The sequence below is a fragment of the Heloderma suspectum genome, chromosome 5, assembly GCF_057233095.1.
Source record: "Heloderma suspectum isolate Gila_16-S chromosome 5, 16-S_ref, whole genome shotgun sequence".
NCBI lineage: Eukaryota > Metazoa > Chordata > Lepidosauria > Squamata > Helodermatidae > Heloderma > Heloderma suspectum.
In genome coordinates, this window is record NC_139462.1 from 119,688,791 (window position 1) to 119,704,860 (window position 16,070).

Consider the following 16,070-nt stretch of genomic DNA (forward strand, 5'->3'; position numbering starts at 1 on the left):
GGGGCGCTGGGGGTGGCGACGGCCAACAGGAAGCTCTGGCGTGGGCTGGTCCATGAAGTCACGAAGAGTCGGAAGCGACTGAACGAATAAACAACAACAAGAGATCGTTTAGATAGATATGGATAAACAGATAAACTAGGTAGGGATTAAACATTCAGCACTAAGATTGTGCTGGTCCGCAGTTCATATTTGCTGTAATGTAAATGCATAATGTTATGATGTACATTGCTGATTGTCGGGGTTGATAGACGTTCGGGCAAGCTGGGGCTGGGTTTCAGCACAGGCTGAAGAGACTCAAGGGGCCAGAGACAGAAGATGTGGTCAAGGATAGACTGGTGGTCATGTACCAGATTGGGCAGATGAGAATCAAAAGACCAGAGACAGAAGCCATGGTAAAAAACAGGCTGATGATTAGATGTTACATTAGATAAGGCAAAACTGTTTTCAGTTCAGTGACTTACTCAGGCTGAGGAATCCAGTATGAAGCAAGAATATAGTTCTGGTCAAACCCCTGTTGGTTCCATGGGTCACTTCGTTCTGGCTAGACTGAAGAGCTGCAGTTCCAGCTTTGGCCACTTTTATGGATAATGCCCCAGCATAGCAGAGGTTGAGCTGGCAATTTCCCCAACCTGAGAGTTGTCCCAGTGGTGCAGGGAGTGTGCTCTGTCACTTGAGTCCCTTGTCCAAGACCTCTGGCACTTTAAATTGATGTAACAATCCATATGCCCATTTTTACTGCTCTTTTGTAAGCTGTGGGTTCAAGCTGCAACCAACTCTTAAGCCTATTAATATAGACTGGGTTTATTTGTTAACAGTGCTGGATTGTGTGGTATTGTATGAGCACATCAGTTCACCATCAGCACACCATTCTGAGCATGTATTTGCTGGCACAGAAACTTTTAGGAAAAAGTCATAAGCCCTAAAAGCCTCATGTCACCACATTTTAATGAAGGAGTTATTATGCAAACCAAGGTGTTCATCTTTTTATATAAATCTGTCTGTCACTTCTGTGGACCTGGCTAACAATCTTATAGACCCCCCCCCCAAAAAAAACCTGTGCAACTGTTTGTATTTATTATAATAAGTATCTTTTATATACTTTACACATTACTTCCATCACTCTAACGTATTTTTCAGAATCAAGCAATGTGGCTTCGATACCTAAGTATAGTCTGCATTCTTGCAATAATTGCGTCATTTTGCATTGGACCAGGTAATGCCTTTTTCAAAATGCATTTGTTAAGTGAGCTGCTCAAACTGAAATGCTGTCATGACAAAATTGTCTTCCTATTTCTTGTTTTGCCTGTGAATGTTGGTCAGAGTGCAAGTAGGGAAACAGGAAGGAGAAGGTAAACATTCAATGTTTATAATGCTTACTTGACATAAACTTTATAACAGAAATACTAATCTACCCTATTGCCCCCTCTGGATAAATATTGGAAGGGCACCATTGAACACCATTGATCTAATCCTGTGGCATGCTCACTGTTTTGGCTGTGAGCTTAAAATATTCCTCAATGTTTCAGTCTAGTAGAACAGACAGTGAAAGCCCTGATTTTCAAGAGAGGCGCTCTCATATTGGAATATCTTGATTTTCTTAGAAGTGCCATAGTATGCCTTGATCATAACCCAGAAGAAATGTAGGTGTATTTAAAATGTACTTACCTACTTTGTTCACTGCACTGGGGCCCTGGGATATAATGCACTGGGATGAGGCTCTTACACATTGAAGTGAATGGAATCGGCACAAGAGCACAGTAGTGAAGTTGGACCAGAAAACATAAGCACAGTAGTGCTCCTGCACAGCTACTGTTAATGTACTTGCCCTGTGAATTGTGCTATTTGTCTTTTGGCTGCTGTAGCCTAACATGACCATCCTTCTGTAGTTTGTTTCTAATTCCTTATGTACTGGATTTCATAAGCACAAAGATATTACAGAAGGATAATCATTGACCTGTCTTGTGGTAAATAATGATTTTTAATATAAAGAAAATTGGTCCTTAAGGTACATGTTTATTCATTTAGGTATAACTAGGCTCTGATCAAAGGAGTAGGACAATCCCATGTACACGTACTTCCCTTATATGTGTAAAGTATATCCATGTAAATGTTATCTTCCTAACAGAACCTGCAGAAATTTATTTGGCAGTGCAATTTGATCATATACTGAAAGATATTTTACCTTTTTAAAAAGCTAATACCTGCTAGGGTTCTGCATTTTCATTTTGTTAAAGTAAATACACCTTTTATCTCTTGTTTTGTTCCCAACAATAGAATCTATTTTTGTTCACAGCTTTTTCACATTATGAACTGTGAATTTTTTAAAAATGTATTTTGCACTCATGTTGTAGACAGCTGGGTGGTGATATAGAGGAGTGAAAATGATTTGTTATTTTTCTTGTTCAGCTATGTATCTCTAAAGAAAATCTATAGTTACATAAGTGTGTGTGTGCATATGTGTGTGTGTGTGTGTGTGAGAGAGAGAGAGAGAGAGAGAGAGAGAGAAAGATCCTTTATTTGACTGAGGCCTGGATCAGGCACCTTACCCAGGAAGCAATCCATTGGGTGTGGTTGAGGGGCAAATGCACATCCTCCCTCTCACCACGAAGCTAAAGTAATATGTGATGCCTTTTCTCCCTATGGAGGCCTATACACACAGAGCCTAGGCCCAGTTCACACATAACAACTCAAATGCATGTCCCTTTGGAATGAAAACAGTAAAGCATTAAGCAGGTGTTGTCCTTCAGCTGACCAGTTAAACTCATAGTTAGTGAGAAGATAACAGTGAAGGTAAAAAGAATCCCTCCAAAATACCAAATATTGCTTTTATGTTTTTTGGAAAAGATGTAATATACTCTGCCTAGAATTTCACAAATTTTCAGATAGTTTTATTACATGAAATTCAGATACTAATACAATGGGGCATTTATCTATTTCTAAATAAATTAGCTCAAACAGAACAAAATCAGTCACCGATCAGTATGACAATTTATCAAAGTTAGTTTAGTAAAGATCAGTTCAGTTCATCCAGATTAGTTCATCAAGATTAGTACTATCACCAATCAATAGGGCAATTTATGAAAGTTAGTGATATCATGTTATCAGGATCAAAATTAATTCAGTAAGAACATATTGCCAATATTCATTTGTATGTGTTAGTGTTCATTAAAAACTTACCTTCAAAATAAGCTCATCCAGATTAGATCAAACAGGGACAGTTCAGTAACACTGAACAATTGGAGAGAGCAATCCTGTGGGGATAGTCGGAACTCAGAGGTGACCGCCTATCCAGTGCATGGCTGGAAGAGCATGGAGGGGATTGTCTCCTGCAGGCTCCAGCCACCCTGCGTTCACGGCTAGATGGCCAATTTCGGCTGTCTAGCCACAGGACATCGGAGTGTGGGGTGGGAGGCCGGGCAACATATAGGAAGTGTCGTACTGGCTATGAACTCCCCTCCCCCGGGAACACCCTCTTTCCCCAGCTCCACACTGCTCTTCCAAGCACCGAGTGCAAGGACGATCCACACTGCCCATCAGGCAGCAGGGGAGGGGGTGACGAGGCGGTTCTTCAGGAACCAACCAATCTTATGGCTATCTAGCCACTGTCTAGCGGCCATAGGATTGCACCCTAAGTTAATATGTCCAAGAGTCCAAATTAGTCTGCCCATGTAGTCAAGAAAGATTTTATAAGTGTATAAAAAAGTGTATATTTTATAAGTGATTCCCAGTCATCCCATTACCACAAAGAACCACTTGCAGGTTTATCGCTTTTTAGAGTATTGTCAATGTACACAGACAGCTCTTCTTAATAAATGTGCCATAAGAACTGGCCCTGGTCTCCCTCCTGCTTTACTGACTCACCAAAAGGGCTGTGCCCCTCTGACATAGTCTGCACAGAGATCAAGTCTAGTTTGTGGTCTCTTAGAAATGAGATCTAATTGGGAATGGCACTCCTGAGGAGTCAGGCCTACGACTCCACAGCAGATGGAAGGGGAAGAAATTTCCATGGAGCAGGTGGCAGGGAGATCATTGTCAGGGATGTCTCTCACCACCCTTGCTGATCTCTCCCACAATGCCTTCGTTCATAATTTTGTTGTTATACTTGTTTATATATCTGTACTACTTAGGACTAAATCACAAAAACTAGGATGTTTTAAAAAATAAAATAAATTAATGACACTGTTTATTTGATGATATTTATGAAACATTTATATTAAGGATTTTTTAAAGTGAGAGACAAAAAGAAGTCTTCATACAGAGGGCAAGATTACCTTACTGGGAATGCCTGGTAAGGTTGGGAAAGGTATGTTTCAGTCTGTGCCAAAAAAACTGGAAGGGTTGGCACCTGCTTAATTTGGAATGGTAGAGAGTTCCAGAGAGTGGGCACCATGATAATAATGGCCTTTTGCTGAGCCATGATGGACCAAGCCTCTGAAATATTAGTACTCATTTGTTCTGCAGCATCAGTTCATTTCTTAATGTTATCTACAGCACATGGCTTTTTATGCCTGAAGAATATTTCTAATAGTTCTCAAATTGCCTTCCCTGGCCCTTATTAAAACATTTATATCAATTCATTGTGTCTATTCATTAAGCAGAAGGTCCTCTAAAATAATAGTTTTGAAGGAGATGATGGACTTTGCTAAACAGAAGCAAATAGAGGCTGCATTTTTAACATTGCAGTCATGACTCCCCATTGATTTTCCGTCATATTTCTGTTCTGAAGAGTTCATCACTTTAAGTAACATTTCATTGCTACTACACTCCCCTCTATAACTTAAATAGATGAACATTTAGTTCATTTCAGCTCTTACGGTTTCCACACACAGCTTGTATAGCCAGTGACTTTGTGCAGATTCTGCATGAGTGCCCTTTCATTCTTGATTCCATGGCAGGTAAGGTAATTTGAAATACATGAGCTATTAGTCCTTTGTTTACTGTAAAACAACTGGTAATTCCACTGACTGTGAATTTCATTGTAGCATTGTAACGTCTTAACGCCAGAATTTCGTGACAATCCAATTTTGCTGCAATCTCATGTTTATTTTCCATTGTTTTAATGGGCATGGAAATGAAAAAGAGAATGAAAAAATGCCAAAGCTTTGGTTTCAGACATTGAACCCCAATAACTGAAAAGTCCTTTCTTCATAATATACTGAATATGAATGTTTTACCTAAATCAGTGCAGAGATTTAAGAGGCAGCGTTTTCTGGATCTGAAAGGCAATGTAATGATTCTGTGGTTGTGGCATCTTTACTTTGATGCTCACTCCTGTGTGGATATAGCAAGTCATACCTGTGTGAAAGCTCTAATCTCTGATCAGGGCAACTCAGTGTTTAACACCTACTTTATTATGGGCAGAGTGTGCATGTACTGATAAAATGAATATTCAGCAAAGTGGATTCTGTCTATCCATACTACTTGCTTACTGTGGAATGCACAACTGGTCATGAATAAACCACCTTTTGAAAATGGGACTAGAGCTGAAACAGGGTGAAGGTGAAAGGGAGCAATTATACTTAAGACAAATTATTGCAAGATGTATTTAGCACAGGTATATTATATTGGATCCATATTGTGTTAGTCATCCTTTCGTTCCGTTCAGATCAATGGGACAAGTTAGTCATGACTAACTTAAGTCTCATTAATTTCAGTGGAACTAAAGTGTGTCTAACTTATTCTGGGATCCACTCACTGTATTTAGCTCAGAGTTGGGCAACTTTTCATGTGATACTTTGTATTAGGATATAAATAAATGAGTACAAAATACACACACATTGGTATGGTTCCATATTTAGGCACATACAACTGGACTTGCAGAAATAGACTTTGCTGCCTGCCCCCCCCCCTCCATGGCAGTTGTTCCAGCCCCCAGAAAATGCTACACAGGGGGAGTTGGGGACCCGGCTAAATTGAGTGGACTGTAATTCAGGGGGAAGGGGAGATCCCTGAATTATCAGGCGGAGGCTCCTTCTGTGTGCTGAGCTGCACTCATAGAAAGTGCCTCTGCCCAATTTGGGGGGATCCCCCTTTCCCCAACACTATACACCACTCCATTCAGCAAGGTCCCCCAACCCTCTGTATGGCATTTTGGAGGGGCTGCCATGGAAAGGAGAGGGCAGGAAAGTCTGCTTCTGCCAGCCCAGTTGCATGCACCTAAATCTGTATCCAACCCATTGACCTGGTTCACACATATCTCTAACACATGGTTTATTTAATCCATGGATTGTTGGATTCTAGGTTGTGATGTCTGGATGCAGCCATTGTGTCAAATATGAATATGTTCATGTCTCAGATCAAGCTTTTCCCTTCAGAATACTTGCTGCTTGCAAGTATATTCTACTCTACTTAAGATACTCTATTCAATTATGCATCATTTGCTTTTATCATTCTGCTTTTAATGGAAACATGGTAAAACAAAAGAATAATGATTCATAACATTGATGTGCCTATATAGCATCTATGTATCCCTTCTTTCTCATTCTCTCTCTCTCCAGTATTTTTAAAGCCATGGACCAAATGTAATATGTGAGCCACAGTTCACAGCTCATAGCTGCAGAAACATCTAAGATGGTAGCCATTACTGCTGCCCTCTGAGCAGCTAGTTTACATGTGACTTTCATGAATGAAAAACATTGGTCCCTTTGAAATATATGAACCAGTCTTTGGTTGGCTGCATGTGCAAATTTCAGTTTGGGGTATTTGCAAATCTGTTATGGTGACTAAATATGGAACATTTGTTGTTTTAATGTAAATTAATATAGCACCTAATCGCTGTTTAGAGATAGTGGCCATTTTAAAGATAAGGCAATAAACACTTCTTTCCTTTTTTCTTTTCTTTTGATGGTTTGATTTTAGGCTTGAAATAAAAATCAAAGATGCTTGTGATTGTTTCTGTCTGATTGGTGTGATTGCCTTTCCTTAAAGCATCAGTTTGTGTTTCACATTCCATTGTGCTTAGCTCAATACAAAAAAAAAGACAATGTAACTGAAGTGAATCACTACAATAATTATGTTTGGTGAATTAACTTTGTAAATTCATCTTGAAGCTGCCTTGCTCTAAGGCTGCTATGGGAGAGCTTTCCTGTGTACTTTTTAATAATCAGTACCAAAAATGGATCTTTTCACTTTGGAAATGTATCCACACAGACCTCGAGATGTGATTGAGTGTGGCTCCTTTTGAGTGGCATCATCTAAATTTTAGAGTTATGGTGAATCAACATCACCCACTCTTATAATCTATACTGTGCAGGCTGCTAGATATAATAGGAATTTATACAATTGCTGTGGCAACTCTTCTTGCCTGGTTTTCTAACAAAAAATCTATACTAAAGACAGGTGTGTGTGTAAGCCCCATTAAAACAGTTGGATTTACTTCTGAGTAAACATGCATAGGATTGTGCTGTAAACATCTCATTCTTGTCTCTTTCTTTGCAGGTGGGATCCCATTTATCTTAACAGGGGAGTTCTTTCCACAGTCCCAAAGGCCAGCTGCATTTATGATTGCTGGGATAATCAATTGGCTTTCCAACTTTGTAGTTGGACTTCTTTTCCCTTTTATTCAGGTATGAGCCCTGAATTATATAAGCTAGATAAGTATTGCAATGGTAAAAACAGAATATGGAGAAATAAGGTTTGTGGTGGCATTAATACAGACTCATCCTTGATAGACTGCAGTGTAATTCTAAATACACATTATGGTTACAAGGAACTTCCACTGAAGGCGAATCAGTGGATTAAGGTTTATAGAACAGATAATTACTCCAGTTTAAAGGGGTAATCTTGGTAACATGAAGGGTTTACTCCCAAGAGAAGTGGATATCGGATTTCAGCCTAAGGCATCTGTGATACAGAGTCATGCATTCTCAGTGGTAGTTCCTTCCTTGTGGAATTATTTTAGATACCTGCCAGCTCTCTGGCATAAGCTTCCTCCACAGAAGTACAACACTTTTATTTAGACTTTCCTTTTACAACCAAGGTAAAGGACTAAAAAATCCTTGGGTCCATTGTTGGTACACTGCACACTCTGTAATTGATCTACTTTACTTATTTATTTTTGTATATTGGCCTAAGGTGTATTGAGAAAGCTTCCTAAAAATCTAGAATGTACAAGATTTGTAGGAATGGAAACCTGAGTGAGGAGCTTGTCATGGATATCCTGTCTCATGGTTGTTATCTCAGAGAATTCCATGATTTTCATTCATACAGTCATCATTTTGTTCTTGAGCATCTCCATAGTTTAAGGCAGGGGTAGGCAACCTTTTTAGTTCACTAGCACATTTTACAGTTTGGAATATGTCTGCAGGCACCACCAGAAATTGTTGTTGGAGTGGGTGGGTTCACCTTCTTCCTCGTCCTCCCCCTTCATTATTTCCTTTCTCATCTCCCCCTCCCAGTCATGCCCTCTCCTCTTCTTCCTTCTTGTTCCTCCTCTGCTTCCTATTTCCTCCTCCTCCTCCCCTTTCAATTTCCTCCTCTTCTCCCCCCGCCCCCCACTGATGACTCCCTTCCACTCATTCCCCAACTCCTGTGGGGAGGAAACACCATGGTGGCTGAGCTGGGAGGAGGGGAAGGAAGTGTGTGGCAGTGGGGAAGGAAAGAGGAGGTGGTGCTGGGAGAAAAGGCAGCAGAAGGGAATCACAAAAGTAAAGGCCACTTGGGGATCTTGGAAGGCATTAGGGATGTACGAAAGTCACTTACCTTTTCGCAGCTTGGCTTCGCAGTGGGGGGGAGGTGCTTCGCTTTGCCCCCCGAAGTTCAGGCGAAGGGGAGGAGGCTTCCCACCTCGCCCGGCCAAAATTCAGGCCGGGGAGAAGCGCCCCGTCTCCCTGGCCACGATTTACGTAGCCTATCACGGCTAGATTTCCAAAGTCAGCCGTGATAGGCTACGTAAATCGTCACGTAGCCTATCACGGGTGACTTTGGAAAAAAAAAAAAAAGCGCGTACGCAAATGGCGGCGGCCCATGGGCGCCGCCATTTGCGTTCCTTATTTTGGCACATCTAGTCTACGTAAAGATTTACGTAGACTATTTGCGTTGCCCTTATTTTCGCCGTAGTCTACGTAAATCTTTACGTAGACTAGACGTGCCAAAATAAGGAACGCAAATGGCGGCGCCCATGGGCCGCCGCCATTTGCGTACGCGCTTTTTTTTTTCCCAAAGTCACCCGTGATAGGCTACGTGACGATTTACGTAGCCTGTCACGGCTGACTTTGGAAATCTAGCCGTGATAGGCTACGTAAATCGTTACGTAGCCTATGCACGGGTGTTTGGGGTTTTTTTTACTTTAGTTTTTTTTTTTTGCAATGGCGGCGGCGGCAGCCGGTCGGGAGACCGGCCGCTGCCCCCGCCCGCGCCGAAACGCCGCCGGTAGGGACATTTGCCAAAGGTAAGTCCCGTCCCGGGGGGGGGCGGAGAATTTCACCGCCGATTTCGGGGAGCCGAATGCGTTGGCGCTCGGCCCCCCAAAGATTCGGGGAGAAATTCTTCGCCATCCCTAGAAGGCATGCACAGGCACCACGTTGCCAACCACTGGTTTACAGTGTCTTGCTTTTTCACCATACTGTCATCATAAAATATTTTTAAAATCAACGTAACTACAAGGCCTTTAAACTCAAGAAGATTTGTCCTCTCAGCGTGACATTTGGCATACAGAATCAATGTGGTAAGGAGTATAATTGAAAAACATCTGAGTTAACAGAAGTTTAAATATTTTGTGCTGATCTGTAGACATCTCACTGTTTGCAACCATTCTTCTGCCAACCCAAAACATACTTTCAGTTTCTCCTTCTGCTAGGTAAGATTGTGTAAAAAGTCAAGGATCTTGTAGGTGTCTGTCTTTCACTGTATTCCTAAAGTTACAAAATTTCAAAGCTCCAATAAATTCATTGTGTGTGTATGTGGCAAATGTTTTGGAAAGCTGCACCTGTTGAATTTCTGTAAGGATGCATCCCCCCCCCCAACCCAACATCAAGCTGAAAAACGAAGGTAAATTGTGACTGCACAGAGCCTAATATGTGACACTATACAAAGAGCATAGCATGTGACATGTATAAAGTCATTACTGCTTCCATTGTTTGTTTGAACTGGCCATAGGGGGCTTGGAGGCTTGGCAGCAAGGAGAGGGAGAATAGGCAGACAGTCAGAGCAGGACGCTGCCAGTTTTTGAGGGAGGGAAGGTATAGACTCCTTCCCTATGCAAGGAGGCTTAGGGACACAAGCCCCACCCTTAGGACAGGGAACAGGGAACCCCAGGGCTCAGCAGTTGCTCCACCCAGGGTAGAAGGCAGAGCAACTAGCCAGTATTCTCCCCAACTACACCATGCCACAACCCGGTGTCCACAGAGCTGTTAATATGAAGGGAGCCAGGCTCTCAGCCCAAGATTGCTCTCACTCCCCCTCCATGAGAGAGGTGGCATCCTGGGCAAGGGAGACCTAGGGCCAAAGACAACCTCATAGCTTTCTTGAGAAAGCACAAGTGGAGAAGCTCAAGCTTACCCCGAGACCAATTGTTCTCTCAGGGGTGGGATAGATAGTTGGACGCTAGCTAGATGGCCTGGGGCAGGCATGTCTTTTAGCGTTGAGTGGGCAGGCCTCAGGTGGAGTGGCCAACCATTACCCCTGGTGATGTAACTTGGGAAGCCAATAAAGATTTACCTTGTGAAGTTAGCTGTATTCATAGCTGCTTCTTGGATGAAAGAGCGTGGCTTTGACATTCCCCTCCCCAGAGAACGGTATTGTATGACAATAACTCAGATAATAATTCTTGCATATGACGCATATGGTAATCTCTACCAGGTAGTGAGGGCATATACCCAAATATTATCTCTGAGATTTGCTAAAATTAAGACCAGTTACTAAGTGAATAGTTTTCAGACACAGGAGAAAAGGGCTACACACCTTTTTTCAAAATAAACTAATTAAATATGGAAACACACCTACACACCATTAAGATTTACTTTGCCATATTAACCCAGCTCTTATTCAGCACCTATTTAGAAGAAAGAAAATTTAATAAGGCTATTTTTCTATAACCTTGTTTCCACTTTTCGCAAAGTGGATCTTTTCGCAAACAATATATAGTCTCAATCTGTGCCGAGATCAAAACTGATTTAATGAAGCCTGACAGTACATTCCAGGGACTCTGTGGTCTCGTGAACTGGCAAATATTTACATTCCCTTGGTATCCTGCTTAAAGGTATAAATGCTCAAGGCATTTTGAGAACAGTAGCGCCGCTTGTTGTAGAAAGACTGGTTTGATCCTGATACATGTGGGCAGTAAAGAGACTGGCTGAACTTATATGAAAAGCCAAGGATCAGATATTTACATGAGCTTTCAGGAAAATTTGTTGACTGTATTTGTTAAGTCTTTGAAATGTGATTTATAATAGGTTTCACAGACACACAATACTGGTTACATGCCAAAACAGTTTTTCTAATCAGATAAGTAAATGGGCAGTTAACTGACATGCTTAATTGCCTGACATACGATAAAGAAAAGGTCACCATGTACTGGGCTTTGGAAAATGTTCTTCCCCAACAAACAGGGGAATAGGCTCATTCTCTACAGCAAGAACTTGTTTGCACGGACTCCTATTCTATGGCATGCTCAGTGTAATAGTTATTGCAGTAATTCACATGTGAGCATTCGTAATTGCTTAATTTGGCCAGAAAGTAAGTAAACCTCTTCCTTCCCCCACATACACTTTTTAAACAGAATAAGCAATCAATTAATAATGCAAATTTTATGGCAATACAATGGTTGTGTTCACACGATCATGATGGAGGAAATAAGCCATGGTGGCTTGCTTCTGCAGCTGCACATGCCCATTGCATTGCCTGAGGGATTGGCATAGTTACCTTCAGCAGCATAATTACCCCCACCATATCGTGTGAACCCAGCCAGGGTGGCTTGTTGCTCTGGAACCCTGCAAAAGCCCATGGGTGCTGGGTGACTTGTTAATCACAGCAATAAGCCACCCTGGCCCGGTTCACATGACATGAATTACCTCAGCTGTGCTAACGAAGGTAATTCTGCTGATTCAGTCAGCACACAACCAGCCCATGCGGGGTGGTAACAAGCCACTGTGGCTTATTTTCCACCATGGGATCATGAAAATTGGGTCAGAGTGTTTATCATTTTGTGTTTATTTTTGTCTTTAGGGTTGTTGCATTTTTTAATCATTTTCCTTTGTACATTTTCATTAAAAGAAAAAAAAAGGATGACATGGTCGCAAATCGTAGTTAATTAATATGACCTTTATTTTATGAACCATGTGGGATCCTGTCTTTAGTTTTACAGTTTCCATTCTTTAAAATGCAAGTTAAAAAATTCTTCATATTCATCTTTATAGTTTTCACACTGCAAAGGAGCTGGATATTTGAAGAGAAAGCCTGTGTTCAAAATATTATGAGTGAAGAACAATCTAATTTATTGGAAAGGGTCATTTGGCTACAATCCTGTACTCACTTAACTGAGAGTAAGTCCCATTGAACCCAGTGGGGTTTACTTCTGAGTAGATATGTATAGGACTGCACTGCACAGCTTCTGTAATTTTTGATTTTCTGTAATGCTCACTGCAATCCCCTTAGTTCAATTAAATCAAGATGGTATTCACAGGGGAGCAGCTGGTGGATACTATTAAGCTACTGCTCATTCTGTTAAAATGATGGCTTTGATAAAGCAGTGGAATTTGGGTATGTTTTCATAGTATTTTTTGCACACATCCTTCCTTGCTGGAGTATATCTTTGTACATATATGAAGAGCTGCCTCCATGCACTTCACAGTTGTTTCACATTGCAGAAGCACATGAAATTTTCTCTCTTCCCCAGCATAATTTCTTCATTGATATATCCCCTCTCCCTCAAAATGAGATCATAGTATATTGGATCATTTCTTATTTATTTTCCTTTTTTGATTATATAGTCCAATGTGTTTGGCCACAGCATGAAGAACTTCATCAGGAGGGCTTTAAACTGAATTCTACAAGGAAGGGAGACGTAAAGTTGGGGGTAACAATGGACGAAGGCTCATGCACCGCAACAGAGAGAACAGCTCTAATAGCACCCAATAATAGTCTTCACAAACATGTAGGAAGAAAGCCAGACCATGAAGCACATGGTCTTCGATGTCTATATACTAATGCCCACAGTACGGAAAACAAACTGAATGAACTTGAACTCTTAATACAGGAGGGAAATTATGACTTGATAGATATAACTGAGACTTGGTGGGATGACTCTCATGACTGGAATACAGCAATTGAAGGATATAACTTGTTCAAAAAGAACAGGAGGAACAGAAAGCGAGGTGGGGTTGCACTATATGTGAAAAATATGTATCTCCGCACAGAAATACAGGAGGATGAGCTCGGTAGCGCCATCGAGAACATCTGGGTTAAAATAAATGGAGCAAAGAATAAAAGGAACCTGGTGGTCAGAGTCTACTACCGGCCACCCAGTCAAGGAGAAGACGAGGATGAAACTTTTGAAAAGCAAATGGCCAGTGTTTCAAGGAAGCATGATGTAGTAATAATGGGGGACTTCAATTTCCCCGATATTTGTTGGGAGACAAATTCTGCAAAACATGGCTCCTCCAAGAAATTCCTGACTTGTGTGGTGGATAACTTCCTCCTACAGAAAGTAGAAGAAGGTACTAGAGGACTGGCTATCCTTGACTTGATCCTAACAAACAGAGATGGATAAGGAAGCAGTTATGGGAACTCTGGGGGAAAGTGACCATGTTATACTTGAATTCTTGGTTCTAAAGGAAGCAAAAGCTGAGTGTAGCCAAACGCGTACCCTGGATTTTAGGAAAGCCAATTTTAATAAACTCAGAACAATGATCAGTAAGGTCCCATGGCAAGCGACTCTAACGAGAAAAGGAGTCCAAGATGGGTGGGAGCTTTTAAAAAAGGAAGTTCTCAAGGCACAATTACAAACAATTCCAACAAGAAGAAAAGGTGGAAGACAGCAGAAGAAGCCAATGTGGCTTCACAAAAAGCTTAGAGATGACCTGAAAACAAAAAAGGATACATATAGGAAGAGGAAAGAAGGCCAAGAAACAAAGGAAGAGTACAGGCAGGTAGCACAGAATTGCAGGGATGGCGTCAGGAAGGCTAAAGCTGAGAACGAGCTGAGGTTAGCGAGAGATGCTAAAAGCAACAAAAAGGCTTTCTTCAGCTACATGCATAATAAAAGACAGAGGAAAGAAATGGTGGTTCAGCTATTAAATAAGTATGGCAAAATGATAACAGATGACAAAGAAAAGGCAGAAGTGCTCAATTCCTACTTTGGCTCAGTCTTCTCCCAAAAGAGGGTCTATGACCCCCCTGGCAAAGGCGAAGTACAGGCTAAAGAGGCAGCATTGCAGTTGAGATTGATAAGAATATGGTTAAGGAACACATAATTACTTTGAATGAATTCAAATCTCCAGGGCCAGATGAACTGCAGCCTAGAGTCATAAAGGAACTGGCAGAAGAACTCTCAGAACCACTTTCTATAATTTTTGAGAAATCATGGAGGACGGGGGAAGTGCCAGATGACTGGAGGAGGGCTAATGTTGTCCCTATCTTCAAAAAGGGCAAAAATGAGGAACCTGGGAACTACAGACCATTCAGTCTGACAACAATCCATGGGAAAATTCTGGAACAGATGATAAAGCAATCCATTTGTAAGCACCTTGAAAACAATGCAGTGATGACTCGAAGCCAACATGGATTTGTCAAGAACAAATCCTGCCAGACGAATCTGATCTCATCAAGTAACCTCCCTTGTGGACTGTGGGAATGCTGTGGACATAATATACCTCGACTTCAGCAAAGCTTTCAGCAAAGTGTCCCATGATATCCTGATGAGCAAACTAGCTCAAAGTGGGTGGATCTGGTGGATCCACAGTTGGCTACAGAATCGGACTCAAAGAGTGCTTCTCAATGGGATCTTCTCAAACTGGGGAGAGGTAACGAGCGGGGTACCGCAGGGCTCAGTCCTGGGCCCAGTGCTCTTCAACATTTGTATTAATGACTTGGAGGAAGAGGTGCAGGGAATGCTGATCAAATTTACAGATGACACAAAATTGGGTGGGATAGCTAATACCTTGGAAGACAGAAACAAAATTCAAAGTGATCTGGATAGACTGGAGCGCTGGGCAGGAAACAACGGAATGACATTTAATAGGGATAAATGCCAAGTTCTGCACCTAGGACAAAGAAACCAAATGCACAGTTACAAGATGGGGGATACGTGGCTCAACAACACTACAAGCAAGAAGGATCTTGGCATTGTCGATCACAAGCTGAATATGAGCCAACAATGTGATGTGACTGCAAAAAAAGGCCAATGCTCTTTTGGGCTGCATTAATAGAAGCATAGCTTCCAAATCCCGAGAAGTACTAGTTCCCCTCTACTCAGCACTGGTTAGGCCTCATCTGGAGTACTGTGTCCAGTTCTGGGCATCGCACTTTAAGAAGGATGCAGACAAGCTGGAAAGGGTTCAGAAGAGGACAACAAAGATGATCAGGGGACTGGAAACAAAGCCCTACGAAGAGAGACTGAAAGAACTGGGCACGTTTAGCCTTGAGAAGACTGAGGGGAGATATGATAGCACTCTTCAAGTACTTGAAAGGTTGTCACAGAGAGGGAGGCCAGGATCTCTTCTCGATCATCCCAGAATGCAGGGCATGGAATAATGGGTTCGAGTTACAGGAAACCAGATTTCAGCTGAACATCAGGAAAAACTTCCTGACTGTTAGAGCAAGACGACAATGGAACCGATTCCCTAGGGAGGTGGTGGGCTCTCCCAGACTGGAGGCATTCAAGACGAGGCTGGACAGCCATCTGTCAGGGATGCTCTGACTTGGATTCCTGCACTGAGCAGGAGGTTGGACTCGATAGCCTTGTAGGCCCCTTCCAACCCTACTATTCTATGATTCAAGTACCAGAGTCTGTGTAGTAAGGTTGGTTTTGCACCTGGTACTCCAGGATCCGCCATAGACACACCCCGCCTACCCCGCCCCCCAGCCACCATTTTCTGTTGCCTGAATTCTATTGCATGTAGCCATTCATGAATTAT

At 41.9% G+C, this 16,070-nt stretch overlaps 1 protein-coding gene across 10 annotated transcripts in view; it reads left to right on the plus strand.

Annotated features, from left to right (window-relative positions):
* The window catches only part of SLC2A9 (solute carrier family 2 member 9), a 128,800-nt gene that overhangs the window by 86,530 nt on the left and 26,200 nt on the right, over positions 1 to 16,070 (plus strand). For 7 of the 10 annotated variants that reach the window (XM_084857122.1, XM_084857118.1, XM_084857114.1 and 4 more), the window contains 2 exons: positions 1,138 to 1,213; positions 7,438 to 7,565. In XM_084857122.1, the coding sequence (XP_084713248.1) occupies positions 1,138 to 1,213; positions 7,438 to 7,565 (204 nt within the window). Of the gene's footprint in view, positions 1 to 1,137; positions 1,214 to 7,437; positions 7,566 to 12,353; positions 14,437 to 16,070 lie in introns of those variants that run through there. The other 3 variants (XM_084857121.1, XM_084857123.1, XM_084857120.1) reach the window with 2 other exon arrangements.